This window comes from Barbatula barbatula (genome assembly GCF_947034865.1).
Source record: "Barbatula barbatula genome assembly, chromosome: 6".
Classification (NCBI taxonomy): Eukaryota; Metazoa; Chordata; class Actinopteri; order Cypriniformes; family Nemacheilidae; genus Barbatula; species Barbatula barbatula.
This window is the reverse complement of record NC_136765.1, coordinates 13,158,232-13,176,131: the sequence shown is the minus strand read 5'-3', so window position 1 is coordinate 13,176,131 and position 17,900 is coordinate 13,158,232. Positions and strand designations below refer to the sequence as shown.

General features: G+C 37.1%; 1 protein-coding gene across 1 annotated transcript in view; it reads right to left on the bottom strand.

The window, feature by feature from the left end:
- Positions 1-987: 987 nt before the first annotated feature.
- Positions 988-17,900, bottom strand: part of rnf144aa (ring finger protein 144aa) — a 29,313-nt gene continuing 12,400 nt past the window's right edge. The window contains exons 3-8 of the mRNA XM_079458729.1: positions 17,484-17,588; positions 16,532-16,592; positions 11,003-11,213; positions 9,126-9,273; positions 8,253-8,342; positions 988-5,694 (exon numbers count right to left, since the gene is read on the bottom strand). Coding sequence (XP_079314855.1) covers positions 5,563-5,694; positions 8,253-8,342; positions 9,126-9,273; positions 11,003-11,213; positions 16,532-16,592; positions 17,484-17,588 — 747 coding nt within the window. The 3' untranslated portion in view covers positions 988-5,562. The remainder of the gene's footprint in view (positions 5,695-8,252; positions 8,343-9,125; positions 9,274-11,002; positions 11,214-16,531; positions 16,593-17,483; positions 17,589-17,900) is intronic.

The following is a 17,900-nucleotide window of genomic DNA, read 5'->3' as shown; positions in this document are numbered from 1 at the left end:
GTCATTTTTGTGTCATCACATAGAGAATTATTGATGTGTTGTCCTATGTTTAGCTTTCTTGAGTAAACCATATTAATCATTTAGTTACATATTTAACAGCTAGATGGTTCTGGTGTCACGCGTTACTTTGGAATCAAAATGTGAATTAAATTTTTAACTTGTTCTAACTGTCAGTTTAAGTTTTTATTCATTTAACTGTGTTAATGTAATTATTTATTATTTCTTATAATTTAAAGTTATGTTTGTGCAACTATGACAAGGGCTTTTTGCTTAGGGCCCCCAGACGACATCTAGGATCGGCACTGAGTGCTATAACCTTCAAATTTAGTCCATTACAGATCCATCTTTTGTTTTACAATACTGTTTGTTTTGCTAAGAAAACTAACATGATATATTTGTAATGTAAACATTTGTATTAAGCAATAAAGAAAGTAAAATAGAAGCAGTGAATAAGCAAATGAGTATTTTTATCTTTTTTATAAGCTAATTATACTCTGTTAGAATGTTCTTTTAAAAAAATCATAAATCAATCAACAAAAAATATTGTAACAGATTAAAAAAGGTAAGAAAATCACCAAAGCCCAGCTCTATGTGTATTTGACAAATACAAATAGTATTTAATTTATTAATTAATTGAATTCTTTTATTTTACAGTTTTCAACAGTGGTCTTTAATTTTCTTGACAATTAAATAAAATGCAAATATAAAGTAAAAACCATAAACATGAATACATTTTAATTTCACAGTGTTAATGGCACTGACAACACAGGTCATGTTGAATTTTTTGTGGTTGTATTTTGTTTGTTAGACCAAGACATCACATACATGCAATTTTACAACACTATAACTGTATGTTGCAATTTAATGCTGATTTACAATGAATTAAAGTAATATTTTCTTTATGATGTATCAAAACAAACACATACATATAAAGGCCACCTAAGGATAATTGAAAGACAAAACCCATTTTAATTTTAGAACCAATGATAAAGGTACACACCTAAGGTCCCTAATTTAACATGGAAAAAAATTGCTGTGATGTTTTACAGTTGGTCAAAATAATAATGATATCTGGAATACACAAAAGCCTGATACATACAAATAGAGTAAGTTCAAGGGCGATTCATCTGTAATTACAGAAAAATGGCAAAGCTAAGTCTTGTGCAACAAGCAGATTTTACAAAAAGGAACAACACAATATTTGGCTGTTTGAATGATCTATAGTGTATTTCAAGAAGTATTTCCACAATATGTTCTAATACTTCGTTAGAAAAAAATTTGAAACACAAAGCTATGCTACCAAAACTGAGAGAACCAAATAAACACCAACTGAATGAATAGCCTGAATGAAGTGTCATTTCAACTATCCTCAAGAAAATCAATTATATTACAAAATTTATGTTTTATAAACACGGTACAAAAAAACATGAAATTAGTACTGCAACCAAAACGTACATACACATTTTTTAGCATACATCAAGTACATATTTATCTATATCTACTCTGTCAAAAAGGTTTCCACTTCTTGGAAAAAACCTGCTTGGCACGATTGTCAATATATACATGTATGCATATACATTACAGTACTTTGTTGCACATGAAATGGAGAATGTTTCTGAATGTAATGACAATTAGGTTTTGCTCAACATGTGCTATTTATAACTGACATTGTTGCTGTGCTTTGCTTCCATTTATCACACTGATTGTTGCTGAGTTTTTTCAGCAAATGCTTTAGATGTTGGTGAAGGTGTTAAAAACGTAAATTAATCGAAGTCTTTAAAATGAACCAGAGGATCATAACAGAGTCTTAGAATTATTGTTGAAAATTGGTGTAGAGAAGATACTTCATTGAAAAAATGAATGATAAAACTAGTGATAACAAATAACGACATTAGTCCACACATTTGCCAATTTATGTACAACAGTTTTTCTCTGCGTATGCATAAAGGTTTTATCTTTGAACATCACAAAAGTTGGAGGATATGAGTAAATATTTGTTAGAAAACAAACGTAACTTTAGGCTACAGAAAAGAAAACTAGTGAGGTACTTTAAATTTTAAGGCTAAAATATGATAATGCAAGCTCCTAGACATAAATGTGACTAATAATCAAATAGGCTATTCACTAGGAGTCCACTTTGTGAATACAGAGATTTTCAGGCCTAACAAAACGTTACGAAGGAGAGACAATCAACTTTATCGTCTGCCTTCAATATGGCATGCTTGCATTACATATTGCATTATATCAATTGAAAATGTCAGCTGAGGAAATCTCACTACGGATTTTAAGGAAATGAGCTACATATCATCCAGCTACAAATATGGCTGGTGGTCTGTTTCAATATTTTTAAATGATATACTGTATAATGCAAAAAAAGCTTTAAAAAATCTGCAAGGTATTTCAAACTTTGCAGGCAAGATGCTAACATCAGAATATTATCATAAGTCTCAAATCTGTCTATTTAAAGCAATACATCACTTTACAATATTTGTGCCAGTTGTCAATATTTCCACAATGGCTTTTCAGAAAATTATCAAGTTTGTTTTGAACATTGATATATTTCTTCGTTTAGCTAGAAACTAGCAACCACTCGTCCTTTGTGAATTCAAGACAACAGAAGCCACACTTTTTTATCATCAAGTTGTATAAACTTGCATAGATGCATTGCTTGGACGTGAATATTTTTAAGCAAACCAAGCTTGAAATCAGTGTATAATCCCTACAGAATCAGAGACTGTTCCAAAAATGTAAAAGTTTCAGATTGACAAAACATTTTTAACGACATACTCATCATACTTTACGGCAGCTTATCTTGCATTTCATACACTTCCAAGAATATGAGTATTTAAAAAAAATACAGTAATGCTTAAAGCACTTACATTAAGTGAGTGTATAGTGAATAGTTTACCCAAAAATAAAATTCTGTCTTCATTTACTCACCTTTATGACTTTCTTTCTTCCACAGAAAACAAAATAATTTATTTTGAAGAAAGTTGGTAATAGAACAGCTATGGTACCAATTCACTTCTATTGTATGGACACAAAACCAATGTAAGTGAATCAAAATATCTTCTTTTGTGTTCTGCAGAAGAAAGTCATACAGGTTTAAAATGACAACAGGGTGAGTAAACGATGACATAATTTTTACTATCACTTTAACATCACATTTTGACAACTTGTATTTAGCTACTTGTAATCTTAAGTGTTTGAATAAAGTTAACAGAGCAGCCCTTAAGTTAAAATCAAATCAAAGGGTTCAAATCAAACATTATAGATTTCAATAAAACGCAGCAGTTCTATTTCTATGAATGAGGGACAATGCAACACAACTTGAGCTTAAGAAACAAAAGTTATGGTTGACATCAGGTTAATTTTTGGTTCGAAATATGTTGTTGTATTGTGATCTTGGGGATTTAAAATAAATCTATATTCCCTTCATTCAAGTAGACAGGACTTGGTCACGTATGATTGAAACAGGAGGTGCTGACAATGTGGCAAACAGTGCCTAACGTAAACACCTACTAACCGACCAAATGGCACCTTTGCTGGGTTGAATATATATTTTGTGTTTAACATCATGCGGCGATAAACAGACCGATCAGCGTATGACATAAATAGAGTAATGCGAGAGCATGCGGCACCGTACGTAGGATTGAATGGGTTACATGCCACTGCTGAAATCCACCTGTATTAACTGGTTGTTAATTTGAAGCCCCGATGGCAAATATGGGACAATTGTTTAAATCCAGGACAAAAAAAAACTAATATAATCTATCAAAACAGCGATCATGTCAATCTAGTAAAAAATCTAGGACACTGTTCTAAAACCTTCTGAGCTGCCTATGGAGACACAACATTAAGGCATCAAAGGTGCACTGCTGAAGGCTTTTCCTAGTAGGCAACCTTGAAACAAGATGCCTTGCCTTGATTTGGTCAAAATTCATCATTACAGGTATCCTTTGAAGAGAAGGCAATCATCCCAGCATCCCAGAATGCATTGCAATGAGCCCAGTGACAGATTCAATCCAAGATGTGAAAAAAATTACAGATATTTATAATTTACAATAGCTTTAATCGGCTGTTCAGTCTGACGTCGCGCACTACCATATATGGAAGGTCATATATTGTTTCCGGGTCCAAAGGCTCAATAAGATGCTACAGGCAAACAACAAAAATGCTAATATACGCTCATGGCGAGCTGTAAAACTATCGGAAAACCATGATCATAACCGTTGTATACTGTGAGATAATAAATGCTTCGCTTAAATATGCCACGTGAGTAAACAGTGCTCATTACCAGCTGTTTAAGCTGCAGCTTCAAATGATTAGATGCTTGGACCCGGAAACGGTAGCCCGTACGTCACCACATAACAACCGAATAGTAACTTTTGTTTTGTGTGTACTTCATTTTTATGCTGATTAGCATATCCTACTACTTAGCAACATGCTAATTCCAAACTCTACTGAAATCAAAAGTGAGTAGAGACTTTCATGCGCTTCACATTAGAATGATGCACAGAGTTGCTGTCTGCAGACAATTTCCATGATGCTGGCTTTAAAGGGTGTATGAAATTTAGCGGTATCTAGCGATGAGGTTGCAAATTGCGACCAACGGCTCACTTCATCCCTCCCTTTCGAAACTCTACATTGGCTGACACAGGACTAACTTAAGGTGTCATCACGTTTACACTTCTTTGCCGAAGGAGATAACGTATTTACAAAATGCGCTCTGTAGAGCAGTTTGTGCGTTTAGGGCTTGTGTAGAAAAACAACATGGTGAATTCCATGCAAGGGGACCTGCGGTGTATGTAGATAGAAATAGCTCATTCTAAGGTCATAAAAACATAACGCTTCATCATGTAAGGTCTTCATACACCTCTGAAGATGTATAGAAATGTATATTATATTGCATTTCTGTCATTTGATCCTCCAAAAAATGATATACAGGACCTTTAAAAGGAGCTTCCTGTGTAGGCAATAGAAAGCACGACAGCTCACTAGGTTTTGGAACAGAGCTTTTGTTTATCTGTGGGTTTAGATTAAAAGGCAATAAACTAATGTTAAAAATGTAATGTTTCTTTTAAGAAATGAAATACGCTCAACTTTAAAGTGACATAAAAGCCCCATCTCTGTGCAATACAAGTGAAAACGAATAAACCACGTGACAGAACTGCTACTGTGCACACAGACAGACAAACAATCTGAATATATTTTCTGTTAAAACAGAACCCTCCAGGAGAGCATAGATGGAATGGATTAGCGCCAGAATGGATTAGCGCCACCATGCGGTCGCCCGGGGTACTGTGGAGAGGAAACTTCACCGCTCAAATCCTCCACCTAAGCAAGCGGCAGACCCATGAGGTCCCTTTTGGTCTGGTCAAACCTGCCGCGTTTAGCCTACTCAGATAGCTGTGCCGGTAACCTTGGCGTGAGACACTCGTTGCGGCTTCAAATGCGCAAGTCCCACCGCTTGATGAAGAGCTCGAAGGCGGAGGAAGAAAAGAAAAACAATTAAAGGAGATGACCAGAATTCCTCATACAGCGACTCCACGGGGCGGGCTGTTAGGTGGGTAAAGGGTCATCGTCACCTTTACTGCATTTGCACTTACAGCACAGAACAAAGGGCGTGGCCAGCAGCAAGAAAGGTGAGGCTACCAATAAAAGGAGACCAAAGCCAGCAAAGATTCCAACAACCTACAGAGAAAACAAAATAAAAGTCAGACAAGACAGATTGCAGCAAGACAATGAATGACCGCTATAGATTTCTCTCAGAATGTAATGTAAGTAGAAAAGTAATAGCAATAAGCTGCTTGTTTCGAGATATCAAATCACACTCTTTATCAATGCAGCACCATAATCCACCACATAGTGGCATCCGATCTAAATAGAAAAGATATTGAATTCATTCTTAAAATATATACTTTTCACAATGTCGTCATTCAACTTTCCCCTTTTCGCAAAGCAGTGTATCTCAACTTCCGTTTTGCAAAAAAAATTTAAATGAAGAAATTTAACAAGTGGTCAAAACATCCGTAAGATTATTATTGTGTTCAGTAACAGGGATGTTAATATTTCATAAGGTTTTTGACTGACAGAACACATATTCGAGTAGTTATCCTAGCACCTTCGCTAACGCAAGAAGAAAAAAAAACACTTACCTTCATCGAAGAATCCTTTATCTAGTTTTTGATCTTGTCGTAAGCGACTTGTCATCTAGCCGTATTTGTGGTAACTGTGCAAGGGACTTGGTAAACTCCATATTGAAGACGCTAGCGGATGTAACGATACACTGCTTCGCGGCAGAATGGAAGATGCGTGACGTCATGTGGAAAGGGTCTATTGGGCCATCAATCACTAGCATCAAGCACTTTCTTCACATTATTTAAGACAGAAACTCTTTTTCAAGAAATCATAATTTCTTCAAGATGATACAATTGACCCTTTATTTCCATACTTCCCAACATCATCCCATTCCTAGAATGACAATCATAACGATTTATCAAGGGACTTCTTTTGCGCACACTCTCAATTTTCATTCTCTATGTAAATTTAGCTCTTTCCCATGCTGAAAAAACACTTATGAAATAGCATGAGAACAGAAGGAGAGAGCAGTGAAATGAAAGAACCCCGGGGCTCAGACGCGCTGGAACGCACAGCCCGGTAGCTCCATCTTTACTAATTCATAAAGAGTCAAATTTCTGATGCTACACAGGCTGAAGCTTTGTAAAATTCTAACTCAGAGGGCTGGGGTGGAGCCGCTGGGCTCTTATGAAGCTTTACGTGACTCACTCTTCCCTGCTGAGCGACAGATGTCTTTGTGCAAATGTAGGCCAGCTCACCTTTTCAACATTATGTTCAGTTTAGTCTTAGTGCACTTTGTTCATATGGTTTATAGTCCAGTAAGTAAAGCAATATCATACAAGAAAAAGCTGTCAATTATGAAATGTATCTCTCTTAAATCCCTTATATTATAAATATAAAAAATGATAATATGAATAATATGTTATTAACAGCTTGTTTTAATATTTTAATATATCGCTGCTGTCCTTCCAAAACCTTGGATGTCCAAATTCGCCGTTTGTCAGGAAATGGGAAAAAACTATTTTTAAATGATTCAACACTGTGTTGTCAAAGTTGACATACACTTTTTAATATTTTTAATTGGTTTGTTATTTGCTTAACTGACAAACATTAAGGGGAACTAATAATAATGATTTATGGAATCACGAAAAGATCACGAAATAGGAAAATCCGAGGATTCAGAATGACAGCAGCGATATGAAAAGCAGCCATTCCTTACACATAAATCAATATATTGTAATATAATTATGTATTCTTTTATAGATCTTCAAATATATATTTAAAGACTTAATATATTGACCGTCATATATATAGATACAAATATTTTCTTTGCGTAACAGATGTTACGCTCGCTCACTATTGTATATAATGCAATAAGGTATGCTATAGTACAACAGCAATGCTATATTATTATGAAGTATATTGTTCACAACAAAAAATATTTGTCCATTAAAGTTCAGCGCTATCCACAAGATCCCTGTCGACTAAACCTACCCTAGTCTACCTGAAAGTAATTAGAGCTAATGTAGGTCATCATGATCTGACAACCAAGAAAGACATGCAGTCTATGACCATATAGTAGTCGTTAAGCACAGATTAAGGCATATTGATGAATTTGAGTGCATTATGGTCTAAGTAAGGAAATTAGCAGCAATGTAAGAAGGGTTCTTTCAAAACCCATTTTCTGCAAACTTTATTGTCCTCAATTGCTCATAATGGCATCCTTTGGAGGCGTTTTCACGTGCAGCTTACGTCTTACGTACTGGAGGAAAATTGAAAATACATAATGGACAGTGGGTCTAATGAGTCTGATATTAAAAAATGTCAGCACAGAATGTGCCAAAGACACAAGCAATGTGAGAAGGAGGGGTCTTTTACCAAAGGCATAAAGAATGTTTTTGTACTTTGCATTTGTAGCTTATGAGATAGTCTGGAGATGTATCTAAAATATACATCATGTAAAAATAAATTACTGTCATGTACTATACCAGTCCTGAGTATGCATCTGCTTTGAAAAGGCATGAATCTCCTGTGTGCAGCACGCAACCACCTACTTTCTGAATAAACGCTTGTTTCTGAAGGACGCCCGTGACGTGATCATGTGCAAGTGCACAGGTGCACTCTGGGACACCGGCGATAGAAGAAAGAGGGAAGAAAACATGTGCGCCCACCTGTGTTCTGTGCCAGATCACAGAGGCTCGCGAGTGGCCTAATTTGTTCCGGCAGGGTCCTTTGTCATAATGAATGAGAAGGAAGTCATCCTGTTAAAAAAACACAGTATTATGAGAGTTCATTATCGCTGTGGGTGTTCAGAACAGCTGAGTGAAGGACACTGTTGCATTTACGGACTTCAATGAGGGCCGAACGTGTCACCTCAATGACAGTAACATGACCACAGAAAACACAAAGATAGTGACATACTGCAAGACTGGTAAAAAATAAAAATGTCATAATTCACATTAACCTGTATTGCTTGGTGTCTCCTTAAAACACAAAAGGAGATGCAAAGCGGTGTGTCTGGATGGACATGAGAATAATAAAAGTTACTGTAAACAAAAAATCTGTGTGCAAATCCAGTCTGATAAAGTCACACAGAGGAACAGACCAAAAGTTTAAATCGCAAACTCAGAATTTGTGTACAAAACTGCAAGTGATGAACACTGAGAAACTTTTGACTACCATTGTAATTTTTCCTATTTTGGTAGTCAATAGTGGGCAAGAATTGTTAAATTACAACCATTCTTACAAAAATCTTTCTCTTTGTTTCTCATAAGAAAGAAATATCTACAGATTTGGAACAACTCAAGGGCGTTTATGATGACAGAATGTTCATTTTTGGGTGAACTGTCCATTTAAGTTATATAAGGCATTATAAATCCCCATCCATGCTTGGTTTGTATACCAAAACAACTGCTCAGAGATTCTGAATAGCATCTCGTTTGTGTTTCGGGTAAATAATACAAGATTGGCGATAAATGAGGGTGTATAAATAATGATTCTGTAAAGATGAGATATTTTGCACTCCGGCTGCGGTCAAAACTTACGTCCAGAGACTCCAGGCAATACCAGCAGAATGCATGCTTGCAGTTTTTACACATCATCTGGGCACAGCCCTCATCTCTCTCTATGTACACTTTACATTTGGGACAACGTTTGATGGGGGTGTCGTCATCATCGGCCTTAAAGAAAGAACTGCAAGAAAAAAGAAATAGTAAAGGAATGTAAAAGAAACTAAATGACATACAAACAGTAAGTATAAACAAGAAACAATGTATGTCTTAATAAGCACCAATACAAAAACATAAGAATTATTTTGCAAAAGATGATCTTGAAAGAGGAACTGATGGAGAAGCTATTGTCTTTTTTTTCTCCAAGACAAGCTTATCTCTTTTTATGTACTAAAGAGTAGTGGCCAGAGTCAGTTTTAGCTGGTAATGGAGAGTTTGACCCATAGGGACCGTGCTGACAGGTACAAGCCCATTCATTTCCAGCACAATTCCTGCTCTATTGATCCAAGGGAAGTGACACTGTACATCTGTGCTTTCATAGCACAGTTAAATGACCGCAATTCTTTCTTACAACTGCAGGGCCTTAATCTGACTCACACTGCTGCACTGACCATGCAGAAAAGTCATTTTTTAATCAATTAAAATTATTTAATTGTAATGTTATAGTTATTTATAATTATTTATAAAGAATAGTCATTGGGAGATAATAGAGGCAGGACTTGATTCAATCCATTCTTATTTGATTTGATTGAGAATGGTAGAATGTGTTTTTTATTATATTTGTCATATTTATGATATATTCACCCAAAAGCAATGTCCAAACCTCTAAAAAATGTTTCCTCTGCAGAACACAAAAGAAGAAATTTTTAAGAACGCTGGTAACCACACAACATTGGACCCCGTGGACTTCCATTGAACCGACACAAAACCACTGAGACGTTCCTCAAAATATCTTCTTGTGTTCCTCGGAAGAAAGAGTCATATACAGAACATGAAGACAAATAAATGATGACAGATTTATTTTGTGTGAACTATAACCCCACCCACAAGCTTTTACAGTAGTACCTCCGTCGTGTCATTAATTTTTTTAATAAAAGGTTATAAAACAATATAAACATTTTCTTTAGACGACATCCCTGCTTGAGTAAACATTTAAGATTACTGACTCAACCTGAATACATTCAGTTTTGCAAATGAACATTTTCAGAGTAAGGAAAGGTAGACAATGGCTGTGTGTGATTTGATGTGATGCTGTGTTCAGACTGTTAATCTGCCTCTTTAAATACACTTTAATTGTTAATTTGTTTGATATTCAAACGGCTGATGCAAAGCCATATCAAACATGAAATGATTCAGAGATCTTGGATGTCTGCAGTATGTAATTCACTCCAGTTCCAGCTTAATGCTCATTCCTGCCTGCACCAAGATCAAGGATCACACTCCTCACTGATGCTCTTCTATATGAATCGAGTCTGTGTGTGACATGAATGTCAATTAACACCTGCGAGTGAATCTAAAGCTCACTGAGCCGAGAGCAAAAGGCTCTTCAACATCTAAAAGTAGACACCCATTCCCAGGCTGAGTGATGCGGGTACTCAACAGTGTGGAAAAACATTGAGACAGATCAAGGTATTTCATTTCAAATCACACGTCGATTCATCAAGCATTATTTGTCAGTACGCTTCAGCATGACTGCTGGAGTCACGCGCCGACTGCGGGGAGAATGTGAGCGTGTAAACTCACATCAAAGAGGTTGATCGAAACTGAGGCGTGGCTGCGTTCCTCAGCTGATACAGCGGTGTCACCAACACAAAAGCCATAAGTTTGATTCGAAAGAAAACGCAAAATAAAAAAAAAACAAATTTATAAAAACTTCTGCCAATTGTGTAAAAGTAAAAGTATTTAACACATACCTGCTCTCTCCAGGTAGAAAGGAGGTCATGGGAACGTTCTCCTGGCAATCTTGGTCCGGGTGCCAGCTGGCCTTGCAGGCGGAACAAAACTCGTGTGTGCAGACGATACACCGCACCAACTGCGGAAGTACTGTGTCAGACTCTTTCAGCTGGCACACTGCCTGGCACGTGGAAGACGGGCACCAGGTCCGCCGCGGATCCAGCAACACCTCTTTTGGGAAGGACGGGAGAAGATAACAGTTTCTGTGAGTGTATATTTTAGGCAGTTTTAGAGCTAATTTGGGATGACAGGTCACCATGGTTACACCATCGGAGACGGGTCTCATCTGCCCAGGGGATACCAGATTCAATAAACTGCTTGTCAAAGCTTTTTTATATATTCATTAGATAAATAAGTGATTATTAAAGTAATAAGCCACGAGAGGCTGTGCGCTGTACATTTTACAAATGAAAAATACTACTTATATATGAAAGATTAAGAGACCATTTCAAATTTTCATTTAATTGGCATTTCTAGATCTATTGTGGACATTTTAGTTCAGTGTCTGTCGATTTTCAATCAAATCAAAGCTCAGGAGTGATATACGTTAAACTCATCCACAATAATGTGAAAGACAGAATGACAAGACACATCAAACTGTGATATCACATAAAAAAATATTTTTTGAACTTTACCCAAATACATGTACAAATATTACTGTTGTATTGCTTAAAATTTAATATGTTTTCTTTGCAGTATTTGAGGTCTGAAAAAAAGCGTCTTTTCTGTTATTTTAACCCATTTCCCCAGTTTTCATTTTCTGCTAGGAAATGCAAATAGAAACAACATTTTTATTAGAAATATTGTTAGTAGTTCACAAAATGAAACCAAAATTATCAGTTTACTTTAGGTATATAATATAGAAAATAAAAAAAAATTGAAATCACAACTAGTAAGCTCTCCCTATTTCTCATAAACATTTACTCAGTAACTTTTAATCACAGTCACTAAGTGCAGCTGTGACATGTCAGAGGGGACCTGGCCCTCCCGACTGAGACTGGTTTCTCCCGAGGTTTTCTTCTCCATTTTCATATCATTGGAGTTTGGGTTCCTCGCCACAGGGCCGTGTTGGCTTGCTCACCGGGAGACTGCTTTTATTAGATATTATTTATTAGAATGATCTTGCTTGTTCTATAAACAGCATGCACTGTGTTTATACCTTTTCTGTGTTTTTCTTATTTTCTCCTGTAAAGCTGCTTTGGAACAATGCACATTGTGACAGGGTTCCTAAACATTTTCCATTAAGAAAATTCCATACTTTTCCAGACTCAAACATACAGACTACCCAGAAGATTTTTCAGACCATAATTTACAACTGAAAAAAGTAGTGGTTTACTGTTCAATTGTTAATTTTATTATAATAACTGTAAACCTTTAACCCACAGCAACAGAAGGATTGGTGATATATAATTCATTAATGAACATGAAAAGTGAACTAAAGTACATTAACTTGGCTTCTTTCTAAATCCTCTTAATTTCAGCATATTGTAGTTTGCATTATTGGATATTACAATCAGCCCCCTAACATGATAAAACATTAAACATTTAGCGACACGCTACTTTTATTGCGTACCATGTAAAAACTCCCCGGATGTCAGGGACATAAATGGTGGGCACGGCTGTGTGTTCAATATGTTAAGTTGAACAGTAGGGGGAGCCCGACTGTCATGGGTACTGTTGGCAAACTGCGTAACATCCAATCACAGCAAACAGTTCTCCAGCGTTTCTCCGATCTTTCGGCAGCACTCGAAACATGCTCCAAACTTCATAAAAATACATTCGTTATCAGAAATTCTAAATGTAATATTTTAAAAACCGAATAGGACAATAGTCTGGAAACTCATTCCTCATTCCTGTCACTCATTTTCTCCATCCTCAATTTTCTTTTTTTCCATACTAATCCAGACCTTTCCATACTTTTCCAAAACGCGTAGGAACCCTGTTGTGAAAATTGAAAATAAAATTTAATTGAAATTTTTTCGTGGCTGTATATCTTACTCTGTCTGCCTAATGAGAGAGAAAAGCCCTCTATCGATGTGTGTATGGCTGAAGGAAGCCTTTCATAATATCAGCTGATTTTTGGTAGTCTTGTTGAGTCAGGATGGCACGCACTCTTATCTGTCCCCGCATGCACTCTCTCGCAAACCTAACACACACTCTTGATGCGGCAGGCCACGTGTGAATCCGCATGCACTTTTGGCTCTGCTTTTGAGAGCCTGGTTATGATAAAGTCACAATTCCGCCCCAGTTAGCAGTCTGTTTATTTGTGATCTCTTGTTTCACTTTGTTAAGAAGATACATGCCACCCTTCTTGTTATTTGTACCAAAACTGAATAAACCTTAAAGAAACAACCATGCTGCTTCAACTCAATGTGACTTTTGCATACAGTGAAAGTGAAAGGGGACTGGGGCTGTCAGGCTCCAAAATTTTAATTTAAAGGTCCATATTTCCGAGGGCAATGCCATGTTTCACGAACAACAGAAATAACATAGCTAGGTCTAGGAAGAAAACGAAGAATTGATATCTGATCACACTTCACATATGACGACAAGACCGTATGTAAACCGTGTGGAGCAAAAATCGCTGGGAAAAACACAACCAATTTGAAGCGACATTTACAGACGACTCATCCAGAAATACACGCGAAGGTTATTTTATCAGATAAACCACTGTGTTTCCGCTAAACTTGGAATAAAGTAGAAGCTAAAGGAAACCACCTCAAAACTGTATTGACAAGAAGATTGTCTCGCTGAATTAATATGAGTATAAATATTCAATGTCCTCAAACGGGCATTACAGCCAATAGATCTTTTATTCTACATCTGAGAATTGCACTAATCTGTTCTGTTCAAATCTTGTTGACTTTGCACAGAGTAGCAAGGCATTGTAAAGCATTCTAAGGCATTGTAGCCTAGCAGTTATTTAACTTCTCTTAAGGTACGTGAACATTAACAGTAGTGAATTTTCTGTATTTAGATAGATTGTGCAAGGGCATTACAACTAAGTTTTATTATTTTTGAGAATTGCACTTTATTTTTCTTAATGTTTTTGATTTTGCACAGACAGTAGAAGACAGTAAGTTCAGAGTTAGGTGGTTATCGATTTCAATAATATTGTACTTCATCTTGAAAGAATGTCAAATGCATTGCATATCATTCAGGGAGAATGCATATCTTATCTTTTTTCAGGGAGAGCAGGCCTTATGCTTATTTTATGTGAGATTATCTTTTGTGAAAAGGCCACTGCCATTGTTTTTGACATTAAGAATAAAATAAAATATGTCATGATCGTAAGTGGTGAGACACGGACAGAGGACCCAGGTGCAGACAGTGGGTAAGGGGTTAGCACACTTCAATAATAAATGATAAAACAAACACCCACGAGGGGTTAACATAACAAAACATGGAACTATAATAACAAGACAGGACTAAAACTAACTACAATTAAACAAGACTTAAATAAACTAATAAGAAGAACTACGAGTACACTAAACTAGACTAGACTAGACAAGACACATGGACTCACCACACAACCACAATGAACCAGCACAAGACAGAAGACACAAGGGCATTAAATAAGGGACCAAATCAAGAGGGGAACAGGTGAATGGCAAGAATTAATATCGAGGAGACGAGAGGGCCAGGAACAGAGACGAGACCGGAGAGAGTATGGAAGGCCAAAAGGGCCATAAATACCTCTCTCCACAAAAAACATGAGATTCTGTCATTGCCACTAAACCAAGAGAAACATGACATGATGCGGCAGAATCATGACAAAAATACATGTTTTGTATTACAACCGTTAAATCTGTGTCTGTATTGCATATTCAAACCTTAATACCATTCCACAAGAGACTGATGGATCCTTCCAATGACCGGAAATTCTGAAGAAACATTTAGTAAAGTAAGTCCACTGTAGATTTAGTCGACTAAAATCTGCCAATATTTAGTCGACTAAAACTAGACTAAGACTGATAGATTTCAGATGACTAAAATATCACGAAAACGTAATGGTGCGTTATTCAAAAGACTTAAGTCAAAATTAACATTGGTTCTGTCAGCCGTCACAGTGTTTGAAAGGAAGGGAGTAAGTGAGCGGTTGGTTGCAATTCGTAACCTTGCCACTAGATATTACTGACGATCCCGCTCCGATCCTGCCCAGTCCTTGTCCGAGATGGACATGGAGTCATCATCCTCCTCGACGCCGAAGGAAACGGCGTCCGCGATGGAATGCGGGGGACGAAGGCTCTCGTCCACTTAGAGGACTGGGGAATGAGGTGACGACAGAGGACGGGGGCCCGGAGCCGGGTCGTCGCCGCCACCTCGCGGGATGGGTGGACTCACCAGCGGCTCATTGGCGGCGGTGAGCCTCGACCCTATGAGTCCACGAGCGATGTTCCTGCGAGTCCTCAAGACACGCGCCGGCAGGTCCGCACAGTGCGCACAATCAGACTCGCAGAATGCATCCTCCGCGTGAGCGAGGCCCAGGCAGGCAATGCAGTGCTCGTGAGTATCCTGCGGGCCAATGGGGCCCGCGCAAAGACGACAGAATGAAGCCATCGGATGCGGTGAAAGAAGTTCTAGTTGCGTCTTCAACGATGGCAGCGTGAAAAAGAAGATTTTGAGGTATTGTCGTCACATGCACCGTATTTATACTGTCTAGATCCGTCAGCATTTGCATACTGTGCATGTCTTGCGACAATTGGCCAGTTTTTGTACTGGCGTTATCCTATAAGACTTCAGGAAAAGTGGAAAAGAGGAGGAGTTTCATATGCGGTTCTCCGCAATGTCGAAGTGACCGCTCTCGAAAGGGAACTATAGATATTTTATTTTTTTTCAGTGGTTTTGTGTCCATACAATGGATATTAATGGGGACCAAGGTTGTTTGGTTAACAACGTTCTTTAAAATTAAGATTTTTGTGTTCTACAGAAGAAAGAAGTGGGGAGTAGTGATGAAAGAACTTCCATTGTTGGGTGAATTATCCCTTTAACGGGTGATGATGATAAATCCCTGATATATACATATAAATATAAATATATGTATATATATAAACGCTATAACACGACAACAACTGGCCTGCTGGTTAGTACATTTGCACCAAAATATTATGAGGCTCCACCTGTCTCCACACTGTTCTATAAATAACCAAAAGGCCAAAAACAAAAAACAGTAACTATAATGAGGTTACACTACTGGGAGACATTGATCTGTCGACAGATGGCAGGCGGTTTCTGTCGAAGATACAGCCAGCACAGGTAAAAGCATGAGGACAGCTGCACCGGCATGTGTCCATTGCGAGTCCACTCCCTTTCCTTCATCCTCACACGAATGTCCGCTCTGGCCTATTTGTCTACTGTGAGTCACCCTCAGTCATCTAGGACAGCAAATCATGGAGCTCTCCATACACACACATGCACACGTGGCCGATCAGGTGCTGTGGGATGCTGATCGCCCCCCTTTCATGGACAGACAGGGTGTTTCTACTCACCCTTCTCAAACTGCAGCTTCCTGTACCTCTGCATTATCTCTGTGGTCACCATGCATTCAATCTGAGAGATAGAAAGAACAAAAGCAATTATGCACAGTGTGGTCTATTGGATACAAAACATATAACACATTTTTATTCGACAGCTGCGAGCGACTATGCCAGGTTTTGTTAACCCTCAATGTTTACTAAAACAATGATGTGATTGATTTTTATCAAAGATATTTAATACATGTTTAATTAACCATGTTTTTTTATGATTATATCTTGAAAATCTGATTTAACAGAGGTAAACGGTAAATAGTAAATAATACAGTACTACAGTAAATGCTTTGTAAGTAATATAAGAGTTAAAAAAAGACTATACCATGGACTCAATTTTATTATTGTTTCTTTAATATTGGTGCTACACAATATAAACATTACAATTACATTCAATATTTTTTTATTAATGATATTCATTGAGTGACATTCTTCTAGGACTAACTTTTTGTCAGTTTTTACCCCTTTGACCTACATTACTTATTTAAAGTACCCTCTGATATTTGAGGTAAATATTTGAATTATTTAAAAGCACGGTTACTATTGCTATTATTAAACCTCTAACATTTCTATGCTGGTAGACATACAGTATACCAACTCAAACACCCCATGCAATTTCATCTTTGGATAAAAGCGTCTGCCAAATGAATAAATGTAAATGTAAATTCCAACATAATCTCACAGCAATTTTACAAGGATGCTAAATACGATGACGCTAGGTTGGGTTACGTTAGGGCTGGGGTTAGGGGAGGAGTTTAGGTACTGCTTTTTTATAATAAATCACATTCACAAATCCATACCAAAATAAGTAATACCAAGTTTTGATCTTTGAGTCCTGCACAGGGATTAGGTTTTCCTGTTATAATCTAATCCTTGAAATGAGTTAAATTCCCTGTATTCATGTTAACGGTACCTCATTTTCCTGTAAATGTCCACGTTTTGGACAGGCCGAGTCTGGACAACTGATAGCTGTTTCAAAGCCCTCTTTGATGAGAAGTTCCACATACTGCTTCAGGCACTGAAAAACACAACAAAAGAGTTAATAAAAAATATCGTGTAAAGTCCTTGTTTTGCACTGTTTACTGTGTCAAGGAGAGTGTGTGGTGTAAGCAGAGGAACTTCACTCGTAATGAACTGTTAACATTCTCATAATAATTACACTGTGTAATGTCTCAATTTAATGAAGACGCAGACACTTTTCCAAGACCAATTATCCTTCAATGCAACAGTATGTAGGTTGTTTGTATAGGCCATGAAAAAATACTCTTTTTTTATTATTTCTTTAATGCTTCGGCCGAAAAAAATCAATTTACTTTTTCACTTACAAAAT